The sequence below is a fragment of the Poecilia formosa genome, unplaced genomic scaffold (genome assembly GCF_000485575.1).
Source record: "Poecilia formosa unplaced genomic scaffold, Poecilia_formosa-5.1.2 Scaffold167, whole genome shotgun sequence".
Classification (NCBI taxonomy): domain Eukaryota; kingdom Metazoa; phylum Chordata; class Actinopteri; order Cyprinodontiformes; family Poeciliidae; genus Poecilia; species Poecilia formosa.
Window position 1 is genome coordinate 1,129,838 of NW_006800106.1, and position 22,769 is coordinate 1,152,606.

The 22,769-nt window shown below is 39.4% G+C and overlaps 1 protein-coding gene across 1 annotated transcript; it reads right to left on the minus strand.

Annotated features, from left to right (window-relative positions):
• Positions 1–1,588: 1,588 nt before the first annotated feature.
• Positions 1,589–18,682, minus strand: cds2 (CDP-diacylglycerol synthase (phosphatidate cytidylyltransferase) 2). Its single transcript, XM_007564735.2, has 13 exons — positions 18,460–18,682; positions 11,423–11,562; positions 11,227–11,323; positions 10,206–10,303; positions 9,238–9,377; positions 7,145–7,203; positions 5,814–5,896; positions 5,609–5,696; positions 4,580–4,648; positions 4,315–4,467; positions 3,212–3,331; positions 2,980–3,083; positions 1,589–2,080 (listed from the first exon to the last, which is right to left on the minus strand). Exons 1-13 carry the CDS (start codon positions 18,529–18,531, stop codon positions 1,948–1,950), a joined length of 1,356 nt encoding a protein of 451 aa, XP_007564797.1. The 5' UTR covers positions 18,532–18,682; the 3' UTR covers positions 1,589–1,947.
• Positions 18,683–22,769: the final 4,087 nt, after the last annotated feature.

Sequence of the window (22,769 nt, forward strand, 5' to 3'; positions counted from 1 at the left end):
ATAAAGCAAAAGAAAAAAAAAAGGAGATAATTAAGCCGATACTTCAAAACTGGTTGCACAAGGTGCTTGTATAAAATGTAGAAGAGTGAAATACTTAAAACAGCTACAGGTAAACCCAAAGGACGATCAGCATTGTGTATGCTGTTGAATCAATTACGACAGGAAATATCTCTGTGTGCGAGTCTACAAATGTTTCTACCCTCCAAAAATTGGATCCTAGTTAAACGAATAAAAATAATCAAGGTGGAACATAAATAAAAGAGCTAAATTAATACAGATGTTTTAAATTCCAGACCGCACAAGAAAGCCAATAAATCTGTCGGCTGTGGCAAATAACGGCCTGAGCAGCTGTGGATCGGGCCCAACTCAGTACAGATGTGTCATAGGCATTTCCAAAATTCTGAGCTCAGGTTAGAACAAATTATATCTAGGAAGGCATAAATAAATCATGTGGAATATCTGCATTAGCTAAAGAAAAAAACCATATCTGTGAACACGTGTTGCTTTTTCTGTAGGGCATGCTAACCTAAACACCTGCTGGCGTGCCTATTAAAGTGTCCAGACATGCTACCTCTAAAGAAACCAAACGCCACAGGAGCTTATGCTTTACTATCAAATCACACTTGGCATAAATAACACATAAAATGACTGATAAACCTAGAGGAATGAACACATACAGTATTGGCAAGGTGCAACGTTAGCGGATGTGCCTTAGCCCAACATGCTAACATCCTTACTGAGGTTCAGTGTATGAACTTTGTGAGCAGAGTGTCTCTGCTGTGACGCTGCCGAACGACACACAGGATCAGAAATGGCAGTGCAGGAATCATTGTGCCCCCAAATATTTTACTATTCCAACCGCCTTAGCATCCAAGAGGTGAAATAAAAAATAACCTTCAAACAGGAAGTTGGCTGCACTAAAAAAAAAAAAAAAAACTTTAACCCTTCCATGGTATGAAGAGGTGTTATTTTTACCCCATGAGCTTTTTACCCAGCGCGCGGTCCGGTACGGTGCCCCACGTGCGCTTTCACGAGGTTTGCTTGCTTGTGTGTCTGTTTTTCAGGAAATGACCATCTTCCCTGCTGTCCGACCGTGACATCTGCCATGTCCTCCTGAGCGTCGCGCTAACACCGCGGGAGAGTTAAAAAAAACCAATGAAAGCTAGCAAAGAGGTGAGAGTGAGGTCTCTAGCCTACAGAGAGAGTTTTTTTGAAAGCACGGTTGCTTTAGGAATCTATGTGACTGAAAGGTTTGGTTGGAATTCAGACGTCTACATGATGATGTGATGATAATGATTTGGCCAAGCGTGAAAGGCTTGGAAATGACTGAACTGAAACAAAACAACATAACAAAGACACAAAAATGCACACAACTGCCTGAATAAAACAGACATTAAGACACAATAGAACATCTGAAATATAAAAACCGTCTCTGTATAAATAGTAACAATCAAAAGAAAATGTAGCTAGACATTTGTGTGAGGGTGACGCTGAAGTAACTACAGTGTGTTAACAGGGTTTAGAGCACTGCTTTAGATAAAAAAAAAACAAAAAAAAAGGGTTTAGAGCACTGCTTTAGATAAAAAAAAAACAGAAAGACGTCATACAATAAAATATTAACACACGTGAGCCGATAAAATTGAGGAATATTGTGTAAACAGGCAGAAATGTACGTCTGACCAACAGTGTTGATTAAAAAAACAAAAAAAAAAAAAACTAAATATAATCGGCTACACAGATAATGAGGGGCTGGACTTTAACCGAAGCTGAAAACACTGGCGTCAGAATGGTGATCCACAGAGCAGACAAGCACAGAAACACAACGCTCCAACCCAAAATAAAATGGAATGGCCCAAAGCTGAATGTTTTTTTTTCCCCTTTTTTTTGGTTTTCATTGATGTGTCCTCGCTCACAAATAAACACGGGTTCTCTGAGGGCGCCGCCGGGCTAGGCGGCCGCCTCGGCGGCTCGCAGCAGACCCTTCTCTGTCAGATGAGCCTTCAGGGAGTTGAAGATGTAGAGCTGCTGGTCGGACCGCAGGGCCAGGAGCTGTTGGACCACCTTACTGGGGTTGGGGCCCCTGAGAGGAAACAAAACAGGAGTCAAATGTAAATATTCTGAAGAAGAAAAAAAAATAGAGGTGAGGGGCCTTTTCCTTACTGCAAAATGTCAAATATGAAGCAAAGATGAATGTGTGATGTTGAAATCAGACCGTTTTGACATTGACGGGCCTCTGATCTACAAAGCCGTATTACTGTCATTGTAGATGGAAATTTAATCCTTTTCTTCCCCCAAAAATTTGGAGATTAATCTAAGAAATTTTGCAGAAAAAAATCTGAAATTTCCTTGTTTTTCCAAGGAAATTTCTGAGATTAATCTCAAAATTTCTCAAAGTTTTTCTAGCAAATTCTCGACTTTTCAAATTCAGACATTTACTTGTTTTCAGATCGACTGAATGAGCAATGTTAACGCGCCAACATAAGCTGCTTGTCCAGTGTTCATATTTCAAAAACAGAAAAGCATAAATGTAACTTTCATCCCACAACGGACTCTGTTCGGACCACTTCTCTCTGCTGTTTTGATTCAGCACCGCCATCTTTGTTTCTGGCTCCGCTTCACGATGGCCAGTGGTGCCCTCTAAACAAAGGACTTGCAGCTAATTTGACTCTAATAAACCATTAAAAGATAATTAAGTGTACGTCAGTTAATTCAAGTAGATGCATCTGACTAAGCCTTAGGATGCTGCTGCTGCTTTCTAGTTAGTTTTGCCACATATAAAGAGAATCAACGTGAGTTCAGACAGAAAAAAGGCACATCGCTAATAAACATTGTTCATTAAAACAAACAAGTAAAATAAATGAATCACAATTGTGGGGATATCCAAGATAAAATTCAACATTAAACAAAAAAAAATCTGTTTGTGTCTGAATGTGACAGTTTAAACTTTCACTGTGTTTTAGAGTTCACATGTGAGTTTACCTGATGAAGCTGGCAATGTAGACATTGACGAATGTGGCCATTATGTACTGGCAGTCAAATCTGTCCATAATGCCTCCGTGACCCGGTATGGTGTTGGCAAAGTCCTGAAAGGAGAGAAGACGAGCTTTCAACGTGTGCTGAAGTTCAAACATGACGCAGATACACAGCTGCAAACAAGTGGTGAGTGAAAGTGGTTCATTCAGATGGTGAGAGCCTCCTGAGGACGTTCTACCTTGATCTTAAATGCTCTCTTGAAGCCGCTGGCGAAGAAGCCACCGAAGGGCCCCACAATGGAGGCGAAGGAGGAGAGAGCGATGCTGTGGATCTGGAACGGATACAGACGCACGGTGGTCTGTGGACACAAGAGGACAAGGTTGGAGGCAGACAGCCACAGCCAATCGGGAGCTGGTTTACAGAACCCAACATCTGTTTAACATGGAGGGTCAAAGGTTGTCCTCCATTTCCTAGGACCTGTTTGTTCTTAATCTTGGCTTTAGCAGTTTAACTATGTCCCGTGCGACCTCTGTGGGCTGGTGTGGAAAGGTTATGGCTGTATTACAGTTATGAAATGCGTTATGGATCTGAAACAGTCCCACATCACTTTAAATATCACTGCTGTGGCCGTTTCCTCTGAGAGCCCCCACGCTGTTTACTTACATCAGCAAAAACTGATACAACTGAAATCAACAGACTCAAAACATAGAGCCACAAGAGGAATTGATTTTTTCACTTCAACACCGACGAAAATGGCAATTTTATCTCCCACAATAAAAAAAAAAAAAACAAGAAATGACAAACAGGTGTGACGTTGTGGCTCACGCAGGCTGCATGCGTCCTGACGACAAACTGGATATTCTCTTCAATGCCCTGTAACTGTCTGTATTTGGGTGGTGTTGTCATTTATTACAGTAGTTCCTCTCTTCCTTGTTATCTGTACAGTAGAAGGCCATCATGTTCCATGTTTACCTCTGGGCTACGGTTTCCCCTCTTCCGTCTTGTTCACACTGTAAAACCTTTATGCTTATTTTTGTTCTGATTTCCCAGATTGTCAGCGCTTCTTCCCAGTCGGCCATGCTTGTTTACTTTGAACTCATGTTTGATCTCGAGAGGTTTTGCCAGATTTCCCACCTGACATCTGAATGTTGGTGAGTGAAATCGGCTGTACGACCAAAACCTGCTGCACCTGCGATTTTTTTAATTTAATTTTTTTAATCACCATGTCTGGTGGAATCTCTTTGTAAATCTTGCCATGTGAAGCAGGCATTAGCTGGCTTACGAATGTTTCCTGGCTATTTTTGTAAGACTGTTGTTCCATTAGGGATACGGTCATCATACCCATCCGGTGACAGACTCCAGGACTCCTGGCAGGGTGTATTCCTGCAGCTGAAACAGCTCTGATGGCTCACAGTCCACCTGGAAACGGTTGGAGTCGTTGTTGAACTCCACAGGACAAACAAAGTAGCGGTATCCAGCCATGACGTAGGAGAGCTGACAGGAGGAGGAGGAGGAAAACACTACCGTTACAGTACATGACTTTTACAAGACTTCAGAAGTCCTAGAAGACTTTAGTTTTAAATTAGAGATTAAATGTTCGTCTCACCATGATACCAAACACAATAGTGGCGAATAATCCACCAATAAATCCCTCCCATGTCTTCTTAGGCGACAGCTGCAACAGACAAAATCAAACATTCATATGACGTCACGTCTGGCTCAGCATACTTTATGTAACTCAATTTGTTTTTGACTGAAACTGATCCAGTATGAGGCCTGACGATAAATTGTCCCAGAAGTTATCGCAATAAACGATAATATTGTCTTGAGACCATTTTCAAGTAATATAATGATAATGGTACAATAATGTATGTAGATAACCTCAAAGGTCAGCAAACTTTAATTTTTAACTAACAATTCACACTGGAACTTATAACTGCATGTTAGGGCCATGGAGTAAATTTCTGCCAAATATCTCACATTTTTGAGACTAATCAGGAAAAAGTTTTCCTTGCAAAAGTTGAAAATTTTCTAGAAAAAAAAAAAACTAAAATTTTGGAACAATCTCAAAACTTTTCTAGAAATTTATAGAAAATTTTTGAGCTTCAAAAGTCAAACTTTTTTGACTGTTTAAAGTCAAACTTTCAGTTTTTATTCTTTGTACTCTGGTAGCCAAGCAACAACATTTTGTTGCCAAATTTACTCTCATATCTTTATGGAGTGACAATAACGTAAGTGTAAGTCTAAGATTAGTCTCAAAATCTGAGTTTTTTTGGTGCAATTTACTATATATATATTTTTTTTCATCTACAATGACCCCAATATGCCGTCATAGGAGCTGGAAGACATTTTAAATATCTAAACCAAATAACCAAAACAACCCAAACAACAAATGAAATGGACATTAAAGTCTCTTCCAACAAAACGTCCTTCAGAAAGTTGAGACCAAATCACCAAACTGAAGACTTTTGTCATGCAGTCTGAATGGAGACCCAAGGAAAAAAAAAACAAAAAACAATCATGCTAATGGAATATATCGAGCTCATTTTAATTTATCATTCGATTAATTGATTTATGGCGACAGGCCTCCCAGAAACATCTAATAGATGAACAAATTTAAATGTTTTCATGCTACCTTAATGAGCGGCGTTCGGCCGAAGAAGAAACCAAACATGTAGGCCATGATGTCGTTGCAGATCACACAGGAAATGGGAACGATGAACCTGTTAGGAGGAAAAGAAACCCTGAGCTCTATCATCTGAATCACCGCAGAGAAAAACAAGACGAGCCAATTCGGGTTTAACTCCACGAGTGGCATCGGTGCGGACGAGACGACTCACCAGATCATCCCCTCAAACAGGTTGTGGATGATGAGGTGGGACTGGGTCACTACGATCAGCAGAGTCACATGGGTCCAGCCAAACTGAGGACAGAACAAGAAGAGCTCTGAAAAAAACCCAAACCAAACTGCAGCGCACAGCTGGAAATGTATTCATTTTCCTCTTCAAAGCAACAGGTCAGAATTATACAAGCTTGAATTTACACAGAAATCTCTACTAATATTAGCTGAAGCTCAACTGCAGACGTTCTGAAGCTGCAGAGCCGTTTTACTGTCAGTGACTGGTTTACTGCGACCTGGCTGTTCGCTTATTACACCACAAAAGAAAAAATTTAAGGCAGAGAAACTTTCTGATTAAAATAATGTTGCCATAGCAACACCAACACATGTGCAGTTGTTACTTTTCATCTCAGACCACAACTGATATTCTCTGGTTTTACATTTTAAATGTTGGAAATTTGGTAGTTTTAAAGAATTTGGAACACAATTGAACATAATTACAATTTTTATGTGTGAGTTCCTGCTCAGTTTGAAATCACAACGTTTATTTTTGTATTTACCACGTTAAAACTCAAAATTCACTTTCAAAGTCCTAATTGTGACTTCTTGTAATTATAACTTTAAAATCTACAATTCTGACTTTTGTTCTTGTAATTATGACCTTTGAACTCACATTTCTGAAAAATCCAAAACTAAAAATCCAACTTATTACCTTTTAGCGTAGAAATGATGACAAACTCAACTCTGACATTTATTCTCTTAATTATGACACTCGATTCTCCTAATTATGACTTTATAAGTCACAATTTTGACTTGTTCTAGTAACTATGACTCAACATGCTGTGAATTTGGACTTAAAGTAGAAACTATGACATGTAAAACTAAAAATCATTACCTTCATTCTCCGAATTATGATTTTATGAAACTCAAAAAGAATTATGATCAAGTCAAAACCATGACTTTTATTTCCGTATTTATCACTTTGAAACAGGAAATTATGACTTTTATTCTCACAATCAAGACTTCCTGTTGGGCTTTTATTTTTTCTTTCATGGAGGAAATAGACTTCCATATAAAATTGATGAAACCTTCATTTTCAATGCATTGTTGGCATCAGGACTTTATAAATGCAGGTGCAGAATGACAAATTATTGACACCAACATGACTCCATACAAATGTCTTACTAAATAACCAAGATGCAGATTTTGGTCATTGCTCTTGCTCTAACTAGGACTGAAATCATCATTAGGAAGATTTCCTGTCCCAGCTCGCCTCATCGATAACGCAGCCCATCGGGGGGGACGGCAGGAAGAGGCGGGGCCAACACTCACCATGTAGAACTGAAGGCGATAATGTTTCTTCACCAAGCTCAGCACGAACATGCAGAAACCTGCAAGAGCAGAACAACGATGAACACACGCAAAGGAGGAGACTAAATCGGTCACAAATGAGGTCATCTGAGGTCAAACTAAATTTAGCTTGACCCGTTTCAGGCGCCAACGTTAGGGGCCCTCGGCTTGTTGTTTCCGTGGCCGATGTGAGGAGAGGACGCTGAGAAGCAAAGACAGACAGGAAGTGCTCTGAAAATAGACTTAAGGAAATACGAATGGAGTTTGAGATTTAAAAGTTTAAAGGAAAACAGCACTGTGAAATAGTTTTCACATTCATAGGAAACTTCAGTTTCGTCTTCAACTTAGGCTGGGAAAAAAAAAAAAAGTTTAGGTGTTTCCTTCCCGCCTCCCCACATCCTGTTTGACGCCAGTCAGAAGCTGCAGCAGCGCTGAGTTACTAACTGACGCTGTGCAGCTCAGGAAGTGGGACTGAAGGTTTCGCTCAGTGCCAGAAACGACTGATCCAACTTTCACAGCCTCAGATTTTCACAGACGATGCAGGTCAAGGTTTAAAGAGAGAGAACTCAGCTGCAATTAAAACCGTGTCGAGGTGTGACTCTACCAGCTTTGCATATACAGACAGGGTGGAATGAGAATGTCCATTAACAGTTTTCAAAGTTCTGCAATAGGATCTAGACTTTGACTGGGCCATTCAAGCATATTACTACCACCTGGTCATATGCTAGGTTTGCTGCCTGAGGCTTTGAGGCCCCTCCTCTGTGGTTCTTACAAAAACAAATAGGAAATGTTTGTATAAAGGCAAAAGGCTTTACTGTTTCTTCTGTACGACCGATGGTACAAGGCCTTTATTTGTGGAAAGGGCTCACTCTGCTGGCCTCACTCTAGAAAGTAAAGGGTTTCCCCACTGATGTAAAAGTTGTTCTAAAGTCTTAAATTAAAAATATAAAATTTTTGTTGCATATTAGGGCTGCACAAAATTGGAAATGACAAAAAAAATGAAATTGCAATTTCTTTTTATCCTGTCATGTATTTATTTATATGAAAAACTAACATGTTCCAATTATGCTCCTGTTCTTAGTGCCTGAAAAATATTACAAAATATTACGATGACGATATTCGTTGCACTATACGCCCGTTTTCTTTCTTGTCTCTTTAACATTTGCAGTAACACTGTTAGTCCACTAACATCTGCATGTTCATAACACTTACAGCTTCGTAGCCAAGAAATAATACGCTTCAAACACTGCTTTGTGATATTCATTTTCCACATATTTACATTGGAATCACAATACATTCACCATATATTGTGCAGCCTTGTTGTTGTGTTCAACATGTGGCCCGAGGGCCGTTTGCAGCCCATGGATTGATTTTGTGAGGACAAAAATTAAATAGATTAGATCAAAATTTTGATTTTAATTAAAATCTCCTTACAAAAAAATGTTAGAAGCAACAAAATTTAATAACCTTTTCCAAATGTTCTGGTTTCTTCTATTGTCATGGTAACTAGGACCACATTTACTCATTGACTTTATGCTATAAAACACACTTTGGTGCAGCCAAATATGCTTTTAATTGCTGTAAAAAAGTTGACTGAATACAGCAAATATTTTCAAATAAAGACCGACCTAAATCCTGTTTTTATTGCTGAGAACAAATGAAATATTTTTTTCCAGTTTTCCTCAAATCGAGTCCAAAATAATAAGCAACCCGGATGCATTTCATTCCCATTTCTGCTAAAACGCAATTAACTTTTTTTTTTCACTTTCTTTTCTAAAACAGGAATTACAAATGATAGAAAATATTTTCAAAAAGTGCCTTTTTTTCTCCCAATCATCCGTTCTGGGAGTCGTACGACAGACTGGTAGTGCCAGGTTACAAGAATTTTTGTTTAATTGCGAGAATATAGTCATAATATTTACAGAATAAAGACAAAGACGTAAAACGGTTTAGAAAAACGGTAACTGCTATCCTGGGAAAACACAAACACCCAGAAAATAACCCTGTCCACGATGAGAAACTCAACCCCCGGCATGACGGAGGGATTCCCGCTCAGCTTTCCGCTCCGGCCGTACCTGTGAGGTAGAGCGCGAAGGAGATGAAGCGGTGGTATTTGCTGAGGATGCGAAGAGGCTCCTCTCTCTGCACCAGCGTGAAGAAGTAATCGGTCACCGTCTCGCCGTAGAAGAAGTAGTTCACGCACAGCAGGAAGTACCTGCAGGACACGGGGTGGCGGTTAAACACGGACCAATCAGAGGTCGCCACGCCTGAAGAAAACCTGGACGGCTCACATGCGTGTGGTCTGCGACAGACTTTTGTTTCCCAGCAGGTTTTTTTCAGGCTTGTGGCATAAAAATAGCTGCAGGGTTTCCTACTGCTGCTAAAACTCAAACCTGATATTAGTTACGGATTTACAAAAACATGTCTTTTCAATATTTATTAAAACTGTCACTATGTCGAGACAGATGATTGGTCAAAAAAAAAAAGAGACAATCAATCAAGAGTCAAGAAGCGGGTCTTAGCGTTGTTAATCAACCTTGGTTAGCCGCTGCTGCAACTGACCGTTACAGGAAAACCGTTTACATGCCTTCATCGCTGGCTATGCTAACTAGCATCAGCATTAGTGGAAGGCTACAATGTGGTGAAACAGCTGTTGCTTAGCTAAGAGCAAGCTGGAGGGGGTGAGCACGAGAGTGATTGACAGCGCTAAGGCCCTCCTCCTGGCTCTGATTGGTTGTTTCTGAATGGCGTAATTCTGCAGTTTGTACTTGGAGAACGCAGATTTTTTCCCAAATTGTCTGTCTTATACTGTCATGACATATTGATAATTGCAACAAAAATATAAAAAACATATATACATATTTTATATAAAAGTCACATACTGCAGCTTTAAGGAACAATCTACAATGTGAACAAACTACAAGAGGCCAGAAAACAAACCTCAGGACATCTGCGACGTAAAAAAATTTAGACAATATAATGAGAAACAAACCGAGACGGCTCATTTTGTTAGATGTTCATATTTTATCGATGCAGGCCTCACCAGCTCAGCGTCCGGAACCAGGGCAGGTCATAGGAGTGGTACACGTTGTACCCGATCGTGATGATTTCATGGAAACACTTGATCTGAACGCAGAGGACCTGAATAGAGAGAGAGAGAGAGAGAAACCGTTGCATTAAAAACTGACTTCTAAAGGTTTATATTAGGAGGAGTCAGGCTTTGAAAGGTTTACATTACATCAAAAGAATGAAAAAAAAAAGAAAAAGCTTTCCGGTTTCCTCAATATTCAAACAAGAGCAGAACAAGTGTAATATTTATTTCTACCATGAGCTCTGTTGGGTTGTAAGGTTTGCATCAAGCTTAACCAAATGCAATAAAATCCTAAAAATGCAACAACTGGAGGAAAGTGAAACATGGCTGGAGGAGGAGCAGGAGAGGCCAGGATTAACCGTGCAGAGGGATTTTAGTTGCTATGCGGAAACCTCAGCAGGAGCTTCTTAAAGAGACGGAGGTCCATTTTCGAGCCGTCAAATTGCGAAGTCAAACGACAATTGAGAAAATCACAAAACAGACAGAAGTAATGTGAGGTAGACAGAGCAGGTTTACATCAACAGTATTTCAGATATTTAAAAAAGAAACTAATCAATAATTATTATCGACCGATATGCAACACTTGTATCATGATACGTTTTCCAGCCATATCGTCTAGTCCCAGTATCCTCCTGTTCCTGTGACTTCAGCAGTTTGTAATGCGATGCCCAAACCATGTTTATGGTTTTATCAGATTTTGAGGATCTTCCTGCTGCCTGGAGAAAACCAACTCATTTATTCTGTGTGGTGCAGCTGGTTAGTCCCATAAACAAATTCACACGTTTGCATGTGAATGGGTGAGGCCGGGTCAGGGGCTTTTCTTACTGGTTTCATATTTCGTAACTCCAGCAGGTGGAACTACCAGGCCTCTGTTCTGCTGCTCAAAGCGAAGGCTGAGCACGTCCAAGACGGTTTGATCTGCAGTTTCTAATTTTTGATGCGTGAAAACTCCAGAGGTTTGGTTGGTACTCACAATCATCATGAGCACCATGGGGCCCAAGTAGATGATAAGGAAGAAGAAGGAGATCATGGCTAGTGTTAGGATGCCTCGTACCCACCAGTTCTTCCATCTACGGGGAAAAAACAAAACAAACAAAAAAAGGTTTCAGCTTACAAAAGCGCATCCAGAACAACACGGAGAACTAAATGTGTCCGACTCTGAGGGTGACCTTGAGGAGAGTCCAGACAGGGCCTTGTTGAGAACCTCGGGGGTGTCGTCAGGAGGGACCGGCACCTCGGGGACTCCCGAGTCCACCTTGGACTCTTCGGAGACGCCATCTTTGTCTGCTTTCAGCTCGCTGTCTGAGCCCTTTGAACACACACACACACACACACACACACACAGGAGAAATAAAACAGGCGTGAAGGCCATCAATGTTGACCTTTTTGGATTTAGAAAGCCTTGACACTAAAGAATCGTATTACAAATGACAATGTTTTTTAAAAGCAATGGGGCTGATTGCTGTTCCATGTGGGCCATACAGTTGTCCAGTAGAAGAGTAATAAATTGTTCTTATCACTTTAGACTGTAATCAGAATAGTACAACAAAATATTGTGATAAAACTTTAAGTTCATATCTCCCAATCCTAGAAACTCTCAGCTTAAAGATGTTTCATTGGTTTATTTGGAACAGTCCACCGAGCGACCGCAGCAGGTTATTTCTTACACTACACAGTATGAAAACAGAATGTTTTAGCAAAAACAGGCGACTAACTAGGATGCTACACATCACCCTAACAGTAGATGGTTTACTATTTACAACAAAAGCACACACTTCTAATATTTTAGACTAACAACTGTTGCTTTTGTAGCTATAATAGCTCCAGTTAGCATGCTAGCTCTAGAACTGTGAACAGTCAGCCATGTGACGCAGGACAGGAAAGTGCGGACGTTCAGTTAAAATGTTTTTATTTCTGACCAAAAAAAAAGTCTCGTACATGGAAAGAAGCCATGGAGCTAAAAGCAGGTCTGGTTTTATCAGTGAGTCTGTGTCTGATGTTTGCGCTCCAGTTACTGGCCTGCTGGGGATTACGCTACTGGCAACAATGTCCCATTAATCACATTTTCTCCTTTTTTGGCGTGTAATTGGACTAGAGGCAGGTGACGGCCTGGACAGGTTATCATCACAGAGCAACACAGAGACACACAAGACCGACAGCCGTGCATGCAAAACCAACTGACCTCATTCTGCCTGTCGTCTTCATTTCTGCTACTGAAAGGAATGGGCCTTACTGGAAAGTTTTAATTCGACAAACCAGTCAAACAATTTACACAAAGAATAAAAAAACGTGAAGACTGGAAGTGGGCTGTTGTGTTCAGAGAATTACAACTTTCCATGATGAATCTCATAACTTTCTACATCAAATCTCAAATGTTATATATTGATAAAGTTAAAAGCTAGCTAAAGAGAAGCTAATATGCAGAACTATGAGAGGGAAAAACACTTAAAGACATATGGAGCATGCATATACAGTATACACAGTGTTCATTTTGAGACGAAAGTGAGAAGAAAGTGTTTTGTTCAGACTGAAATCTAGTTTAACAAATGAATGACATTGGATTGTCCATCAGCGTCAATAAGCCAGAGGAAGCACTAAAATTAGCCAAGCAGACCATCAGGGCAGCGCTGTGCGTGGGAAGCGAAGCGCCGACAGAGAATTTCCCTCCATATTGTTGAGCTATCAGAGCCGTATGTTGACTGAACGAGGCCTTAATGAAACACAGAGACGTGTCACTCCAAGGTTAATAAATATGAATTATGGATGTCTGTACACCCAGAGGGAAGCCCTGCATCTTAATGTTACGGGATTTGTTTTTCTAATAATGGAAATTTATGTCAGTTTAAGGAAAATACGTATCAAAACAACATTATGCAATGTCCCGTACAGCGTGCGCACACACACACACATACACACACACACAGTCGCTAAACCCTTTTCCATGTGCTGGTTTCTATGGAGACAATATCTGCCATTCAGGATGCTGGAGTTAAAAATAGGAACCCCTTTCAATTTATACTCTCCTCCCCTTTCATGTTGTCATGTCTCTCTTCTTTTTTTCTTAAGTGACCAATCCATTAGCAAATGCTGCATCCTGAAACCATCAACGCCTTCTTCCCAGATCAATCTGGAAACCAATAAACTGGCTCATATTTGACATGCTTTAATTGAAATACGAATTATTCAATTTCTTTCATAACTTTAAACCGTCTCATTTCAAATTTGTCAAGAGAAAAATAAAACGAACCACCACCGAGAGTTTCTTCATTTGTTAGGTCGACGTCCTTCAGCGCAAATTTTTAATTACAGAGTCCACCGCTGCTACCGGAGCACAATGCATGCTGGGTGGTGATGATTAGGCATTTCAGTCAAGTTAAATTAGTGAGCTACCAGCAGTAAATATACTGATCCCCACCCACATGAAAAGCTTCCTGAAGACCCACAGCTGTGTGCTCAGTGTGACGCTCAGCCTCAACGCAACCTAGAATTTAATTTTGATGATTTTGGGCTCGTTTCATAGTAACTCTGTCTTAGGAATAAGAGTTTCTTCTGTACACTGGACTGTAGTTCTTGATTAATTTCATTTCTGATTTGCTTTATTTTCCCTAGAGTTTTAAGATCTACTTTGTTTTTTTGTTTTTTTTCTAGTTCGGCCAACTCTTGTTCCAAATTGTTTAATTTTTCTTGCTTAGTTTTTTTTTAAAAGAGATGATTTTGCAATTATTTTTCCCCTCAAGACAGCTTTACAGGCGTCCCATAGTATTACAGGGGAGACCTCTCCATTATCGTTGTCCTGCATGTTTGAATTTCTTGCCTTAACTCTTCTTTAATTTTGCCCTTGAGTATACTAGAGTTAAGTCTCCATAGAAACAGGTTTTTTGTTTAGTTAACATTTACTTTTAAGTGAAGTGGGCAATGGTCAGAGAGGTCCATCAGCCCAATATGACATTTTTCTACTCGGTCTAAGTCCTTGTTATACATAAAAAAATAATCAATTCTTGAATATGAATGATGAGCTGCAGAGTAAAATGTATAGTCCCTTTTTCTGAGGTTACATTCGCGCCAAACGTCACTTATCCCTAGCTCTTTGATAATCTTTCTGATCTTCTTACCTGTGCTGGAATTAACTCTGGGTTGTTTAGAGTTATCTTCTGAAGAATTCAGTCTTACATTAAAGTCTCCACCACAGATTACTATGCCTTGTGATTTAGCTATCATCATATCAAAGATATGTTTATAAAATGCCCACTGAACCTGGCAGGGCATACACAATATTGTATCTACCATCTTTGTCTTTATATTCATGGCTCATCTCAAATGTGACCCTTTGGGATATTAAGGTTGCCACCCCCCTTCTACGACCTGATTTATGTGATGCACTAAATACCTGATTAAAGCCCATTCTTTTAAGTTTACTATGCTCTACCTCTGAGAGATGAGTTTCCCTGAAGAATACTACTTCTGCTTTTTCTTTTTTCCTAATATTTTCGCCCTTTTTATTGGGTTATGAACTCCTTTTACATTACAAGTTGTGATACTAAGAGCTGATAATGAAGTCATAGATTGCATATTGCTGGATATTCAGAACGAGTAAAATAGATGTTTGCATTCTTTATCTCCCCTTTAACCTCTCGGAAGCCATCACCATTTTCTTGACGTGATTCTCTTAGCTCTTGGAGAATAGTTTGTAGATTAGCTGTCTCGTTAGCTGCTAATGATGCTTCCGAGTCCGAGAGGCTAGCCATACCTTCTTCATTCATTTCTTTTTCTCTTAACATCGATTTTCGGGACAACAGAGTGCTCCTTGATTTGGAATTGGGCATTCCGGCTCACTTTTACGTTTATTTTATATCCCGCATTTGTAAATAACCTTTGCTTTTTAAAATTTGTTGGGGAGCCACCTGGTTAAGCTGTCGTCATCTTGCTTGCTCACCCGGAAGTCCGGCCTGCCATGTTTTTGAATTTAAAAAAATATTTACAGTTGACAGAAAATATCACTAGGTAATTATGTGGTATTATTCACAATACCTAAACACCAAATATAAAGTCTTAAAAAAACAAGGCGAGCATTAAAAAACAAACCTAAACCAAATAAACAAGCAACGCTCAGCCTGGCAGGGGGAAGTAAAGTCTGGTGGCCCGCCAGGCTTATAGTACACTTCGGGAAACCCTGTCTAAGAAGAGGTAACACATAATAATTTAATTTAAATGAAAAGAAAACAGTGCTTTAAAGCGTTTTTTTTTTTTTTAATAAAACGAGCTGCAGAGTTCAAACTTTAGTCAGGCGCTGCTTTATCTAGCCTGACTAGACTAGATGTCATTCTAGATACGGATGTGTGGCAACACTGAGGACCTGTTGAAAGACATCAAGTTTGCACTCACCACAACATGTGATCTGGTTAAACTAACACTGCAGCGCCTACAGTGGAATGGCTTAGATCAAATGGAAAAACGAAACAAAAAAAAAAATTACTCATTTTAAAAAGGTCTAGTCAAAGTCAAAAGCGGAACTTCAATTGAGAACATACATGTGGCAAGATAAAAAAAAACATGTAGTTCTAAAAGCAGCAGCAGTTAGAAGCTAGGGCTGCAAGTAATTGATTATTCTTTTAATTACTCTGATGATTAATCGTGTTAATTTGGTGCATTCTGCACTTTTTTCATTTAACCACTTCAGCCTTTTTATGTGACCTTAAAAATATATAAAAAGATAAAACATTTTAGCACCTAATGCATTTGACAGGGTTTTTTTTTAAGTGAACACTTCATCAACGTAACAAAAGATGCATCTGCAGCTGCTAAAAATAAAATAAAACACTAAAAGCTCAGCTCTTTCGGCTTGACAGACATCAATACAGTGTCGTTCTGATTCGGTGATTGTTTTACTTTTGGATAAACCAATCAGAAATCGGATAGCAAAAAGTGCTGAACAGGAGATTTTATTTTCTGAATTTGAACCAGGTGAAGCTAAAACTAGGAGTTTTTAGTAGAAGAAAATAAGTTATTTTTTTATGCTAAATGCAAAATGTATAGATTTTTTTTGTATAGTTTTGGTTTAATTACTGCTGAGTGTGTTGTTTTTTCAGAAAATGGCCTTTTTTGAGTCTGTACACTCCAACTAATAATTACGATGATTTAATAATCGATTCATCACAATTAATTGTTTCGTTCCCAGTTGTAATACAGGTACGGTTGCATAATATGTACGGGACAATTCGCAAGCTGATTTTCCAACTTGCAACATGAACCCAAATTAACTTCCTTTCCCGAGAGTCCGACAGCTGACGCCACAGGAATCCTGCTCGTGGTGTTTTGGACCGTCATCAACAATAAGAGAGACAATACTAAACAACAGCGATCTTCAGTGCTGATTGAGATTTTAATAAATGTAGAAGTACAATGTGTGAATAATGTCTTGAACTAGGCAGACTAAATATAAAACCATCTCTGGAGTTGCATCAGTGGAGGTCAGAACCATCAAACCGACTGATGGTCTCCACAGACCCTCCCTCAGCCCTGGTACTGAAATAGCCCTCACTGTTTGGTGGCGACTATAAGGAGAAGCTCTGGGTTGGGAAACTCTGCCGTCTTTCAGGAAATCCTATTGTTTGAATAAGATTGTCATGCTAGAAATACTTTATATGACATAACAAAGCGCCTTCTGGATAGCTAAAATTAATGACCGAACAATTACATTACGTTACAAACATTACATTACAAACATTACGTTAGATTATTGTTTGTTTTAAATGTGTCTTAATTATATTGTTACATAACATACCTTAAATACTTTAGGCGGCAAAAACACAGCAATATTTTTTGTTGTAGGTATGATGCAAGTTTGTTTAGTTGCAATTTGGAGGATTTTTTTATTTTTGCTTCAGTGATGCAGAAACAACAAAAAAATTGCTTTATTTTACAATAAACATTTTACAGTTAATGTGGTTCAATTTTCTATTTTCTATGGGGGGAATACACTATTATTCATATCTTAAATTCAGGTACCTTCATTTATGTTGCATCAATTCACAATAAATGTCATCTGAAGGCACTTTACAGTATAAATAAATAAAGTCATAAAGAGAAACTTGTGTTGGCTAAAATCAGAATCAGCACATCGGAGCTTTGTAAGAAATAGGTGATTGGTAGTCAGGGACAAAATCTATGATCAGTGCATCTGTAATCAAAAACATAAAACTATTTTGGATTTTTATTACAATAGCCATAAAAAAATAATATCAATATTAATAATGTTTGATGTTTTAGACAATGTAAAAGCAAATATATGGAAACATTTTTGTTGTTATTGTTGTTTATTCTGTTCTAGAACTAGTCTTAACTATAACCAAAATGCACTTTTTCCAGGTATTTCTACTTTCTGAGTTTAGACAGAATTAGGAGCAGAGAAGAAGACAGGAAACCAAGTTGATTAAACTGGGCGGGGCCGCTTTAGCTGCTCTCTGTGATCACGCGCCTCTAAACGGATCCATACCGCCGTCACTCCGGCGCCACGCCCCTTTATTGACTCGGATTAGGCATTAAGACACAGTCATCAGACTGGACAGTGTGAACACAAAACGCTTTCATAGCCCTTTAATGCGAATGAAGCGTGAATTGCATCATGCTTTGCAACACTATGATGTAGGGTGTTTCTGGAGAAGTCCCACCAGTCAGGCTAAAGCTTCAAGCCCAGGCAGGCTAATGTTTCTCCAGGCACTAACCGTCTCACCAATCAGTTTATTTTAAGCTGTTTCTCCTTGCCAAGCTCAGTATCAAACCAAAAATAAAAAATAAATAAAAAAATAAAAAACACATGCTCCATGATTAATAAAGCCGTCATGACATTCAAAGCTATTTATCTGTGCTTTAGTGTAAAGCATTGGTTAAAAAAACGACCTATTTTGTTTATCAATTTAATGTTTTGATTTTCAGCTATGCGTGTTGTTTTTTCCAAGAAACGTTCACTCAGACAAACAGGGGCATCGACTAACGGAGAGTACAATTTGTTAAAACTGGTCATTTATATTTTTGAGCTTCTCGGTGGTTTCGAGTCGTCGAGGGAACAATTAAGATAATTTTCAAAGAGCTCTGCTCTGTAAATGAGATGAAACCAGATGAGCTCGTGAGGCTTGTTTCCAGCCACAGGATAACATCACCCCGCTAAGCGGCTACATGGTGTTAGCATCTGAGCCCAGGCTAGCGTTACCTTGTCCTCTGATGGCTGCTGCTCTAACGGAGGCTCGCCGTCTTTGGCTCCTCGATGCCGCAGCTCTGTCATCTTAGCGGGTGGAAGCCTGACGTTGACGGCCAAGGTCCGGAGGTTCCGACAACAGACTATTTGTTGGATAAACTTCTGGTAAGGTCTAAGCTAAATGTTGCACGGCAACACTTTTCCCCCCCAACTCTCAAAGCGCAAATCAATGACAGGGAGATTTTCCGGTTTTCAAAATAAATGTAACGCAACTTTAAAGTGCTTTACAGTAAAAATAAAAGAACGACGTTGAAAGAATCACGATAAAAACATAAGAACAAAAGTATATGTCACATAAGAGGAAAGGATTCTTGCAGCAGCTTTCTGGATTTTTTTCCCTTTCTTTTACAGAGGCGTATGAATAATATTGAAATGGTCTAACCTACTGAAAATAAAAGCTAATATATTGTATAAATTCATTACACATCTAAGTCTAACATGCACAAAGAAATACTATTGGACATGTTAGTCATAATAGCTAATAAAAAAGCAACCTTTTCCTTAATTTTGCTAATTCTAGCTAAACTCCAAAACAATTTCTAAAACAGTTTTAGAAGCTGCACATTCTGGTAAAAGCCATAATGCTCCACTTATGAAAGGGCCTCAACCACTTGACACAGACACAGACAACAATACTGAGACGAGTTTTTATTTTACCTACAAGTCAGGACACAATTAAGAAAAAACAGGTAATTTATTTACTTTTTTCACTTCACATGAACAAGATACAACACACCATTTAACACATTTTTACAATTATACAAAACCAATCTAATGTAAGTTTCACATTAGCTTAAAGTGATAAAGGAATTCAGGTCCAGTTTATTTTGTGTTACACCCCACAGTTATATGTATTGAGAAACATGCCCATGTTTTTAAGGGTTACGGTCATTGTTTGAAGTCTTTAAAATATACTGTAATTTCCACCGTTAACACTAGATGGCGGCAGAAGCTGTATAAAAGGCTCTACGTGTGGATGTGGTCGCTCTGCGGCCTGTTAGCATCCTTCAGACATAAATATTTAACAACCTACCGGTGTTGCAGCAGGACGGGAAGATGAGAGAGCTCTCTGCTGCCCAAATACAACAGCTCGATAGGCTCCGACTGCAAACCGTCTCAATATCTCAATATCCTCCATAACCCAGTCATAGAGCAGAATAATTTACAACTAACTAGTTTAGTGCACGAGTTCGACTTTGACAGCTCTTTGCATTATCAATAATACGGAAGTAAACTTGAAACATTCAAGGATCAGAGAAAAGTAGTGCTTCAAAATAGTGAGACAATATGATATAAAATTGTTTTGTTTTGTTGTTTTTTTTCATTTAATTTATAGGATTTTTATGTGGATTGTGAATTTCATTAAAGAACAAATATTTCATGTTCAGATGCGTAATTAATCGTATTTCTGCCAATCCTGACGATCTCACCATAAAATCGCTTGTGTTCGATTTTATGGTGAGAGACAGGCTAGCAAGATAAACATGTTGTTTTGTTGTTGTTTTCTGGTCTTTCTTTTCTTATCCACCAGTAGATTCGTGTAAAATCGACTTTGCAAACAAAACGAGCAGCTTCATCGGATGACAACGAGATACCACAGAGAAAACTGTGCAATAATATCACAGCTCTCATACCCGCACCCACCCACCCCACAGATCAGGACTGCAGTGCTTTTAGGTTAAAACTGTCTCGTCCTTTGCTGCAGTGCAATCCCCTTCGCTGCACGCAGTCGTCGTGGCGTGACCGTCAAAGTCCTGCGCTGGACGGCCGCTTCGCTGTTTCTTGCTTCCCGAGGCTCTGAGTCACAGACACGCCAACATGTTTTTGGGCCGGGGCTCCTCAAGAAGAACTGCGGGGCTCTGGGACATCTGCAATGCAGGAGTCTAAATTTAGCATCAGAGGTTCGGGGAGAGGAGGAGAAGGAGAGACAGAAGAATAGACGAGAGGACGGGAAACAACGACGGCGCCGGTGTTCTGCAACAGAGGTCCACTTGTTTCACTGCGCCAACTTTTCCCTTAATTACTCAAAACCGCCAATCCTGTTTGTTTGTGTGAGCTGAGAATTAAAAAAGAATAAACAAAAACGACAGCTGAAAACTTCCTGGTACGAAGAAAAACAGTAGAAATCACACAGAAAGTTAGACATGAAGAGCATTAACCGGGTTTCCATTAACCAAATGGCGCAAATTGAAATTACGAAAAATAAATTCGCTTATATAAATAGTAAATTTCTAAAAAATAATAATAATAAAAAGTTTCTAAAAAAAAGTTTCTGAGCTAGGATGAGGTGTTTTTTTTCGGCCGCATGGAAACCTGTTTTTTACTCACACAAGTCAGTTATCAACAGCCGGATTTTACTACTGGTGAAAACGAGAAAAGGGCAAGCGGAAGTAGGAGGATGACGGTTTGTTTGTGGACCCCCTCCCCCCCTGCCCAATTGTAGCTGACTCTCAGAGCTCTGACAGCATCACACAGTTAATAAAATGTGTGCCATTCCAACGTGTTGAATCCATAAGTTTTCTGTAAAATCACTGACTAGTTTCCCCAAAATGCCACATCCCAAGCCACTCGAAGCTTGTTGTTCCAACCCCTGAATCAGAGGCCGACGTTTCCTCTGCAGGCTGATTGATGCTAAGCGCTAGCACCATTAGAATTATGAATATACATCCCATGTAGCTGTTTACATCTGTCACTGCCATGATTTTTAATGACTTATCCTGTGAACAAGCTTATTCACACAAAGTTCTAATTTAATTTCTTATTTAATGGCAACACTGCAACTGTGTAATTGTGTTTTTTTATGTTTTTTTTTTGTTTTTTTTACATTAGCAGAATATAGACAAAGATTTGTAATGGAAACGCAACTAGTGCAGGTGTTTTAGTCTCCACAAAAGGAGAAACTCAACATCTCCAGACTGCAGCAGGAACGCTGCGCTGCGGTTTTATGGCTTCATCTCAAATTGTCCCTGGAGAACAGAGCGGAGGGAGAGGTTCCATTATGTATGCACCTGCATAACAACAAAATCTGCTGACAGCTGCAGCTGAGGATGCACAGCAGATGAAGGACGAGCCCACAGAAGGTCCAGCCGGGACCACCGGCCCCTTGCGGAGCTGATTGGACTCTAATTTTCAGTAAACATGCTCTCTGAACCGGTCTGTGCTGAGTCAGGACTTTCTGTGTCACTGGAGGGAGGCGACTGTCAATAAATGTGGACTCAGACAGCAGAGCAGACTGCTGACAGAAGCACCGCTTCCCGTCCTCCTTAAGGGATCCAGGGTGTGGTCCGAGGCTTTCTGTTGGTTTCATCCCGGCATCCTGCAGATTCAGGTCCAGATCTTCATCCATGTCCCGGAGGGAAATTAATTTTACAGCAAGTCACAGTGAGAACAAAAGAAACAACAACAATTAATATTTACCTATTCAAGACATGGCACTAAATTCCCCTGCTTTCAACTGGTGGAGGTTAAAAGCTCGAAAACTTGTCGATCAAAAACATAAGAGTGCCAGTGTGACTAAAAAGGTGAACAATAAATAAACCAATTAATACACAATACTTAATCTGAAATCCCTCAATAAGAGGCAAAAGAGACAATTCAAATTATTTACAATTACAAACTGTTCCCATCAACTACAAGAGTAACAACTTCACATAATCAAGAACCGGATGTTACTACTGGCGAAAACCATGAAGAAGACGACAGGAAGTGGTAGGAGGACGATGATGCGGCATGTTTTTTTATAAATGACTTATCACGTGAACTACGTTATTCATGTGTGATTTTAATTGCGTTTTTTATTTAACGGAAACACGGCAATTGCAAAGCTCTGTTTTTTCGACAGTTGCGTAATATTGACAAAGTTGTTTTGTGCACATTGGTAATGGAGACGCAGATACTAACAGATGGAGTAGAATTAGCTTGTTTTCAAAGTGTGAGAGTCGAAAAGGTCACAAATTCAGACATTCACAATTTCTGATAAGGCAGTTTTTATCTCTTACACCAAGATTTCCTGACAAGCAAATCAAAGTAAAAGTCAACATAGATCCAAGATAAAATTTATAAGATTATACACATCAGAGTTCTGTCTAAGTTGAGTTTTGCCATTTTCTGAAGATACAAAATACTTTGTCGCAAAGTATTTCTGTGTTTGCATGAAACTTCGGCTTATTGCAGCAAAGTTTACTTCCTTCAGTGATAAAAAGGAGTTTCAGGTTCACTCCCACTTTGACTGGAATAATTTGATAGTCAATAATTTCTTAATACCA

Bases quoted from the DNA above. Each gene is read 5' to 3' on its own strand.
- cds2 (XM_007564735.2), bottom strand. From the start codon at position 18,531: ATGACAGAGCTGCGGCATCGAGGAGCCAAAGACGGCGAGCCTCCGTTA. The intron at 9,378-10,205 runs GTGAGGCCTGCA...CGTGTCCTGCAG, and splicing joins TGGTTCCGGACGCTGAGCTG to GTACTTCCTGCTGTGCGTGA. The intron at 7,204-9,237 runs GTACGGCCGGAG...CTGCTCTTGCAG, and splicing joins CTTCGCGCTCTACCTCACAG to GTTTCTGCATGTTCGTGCTG.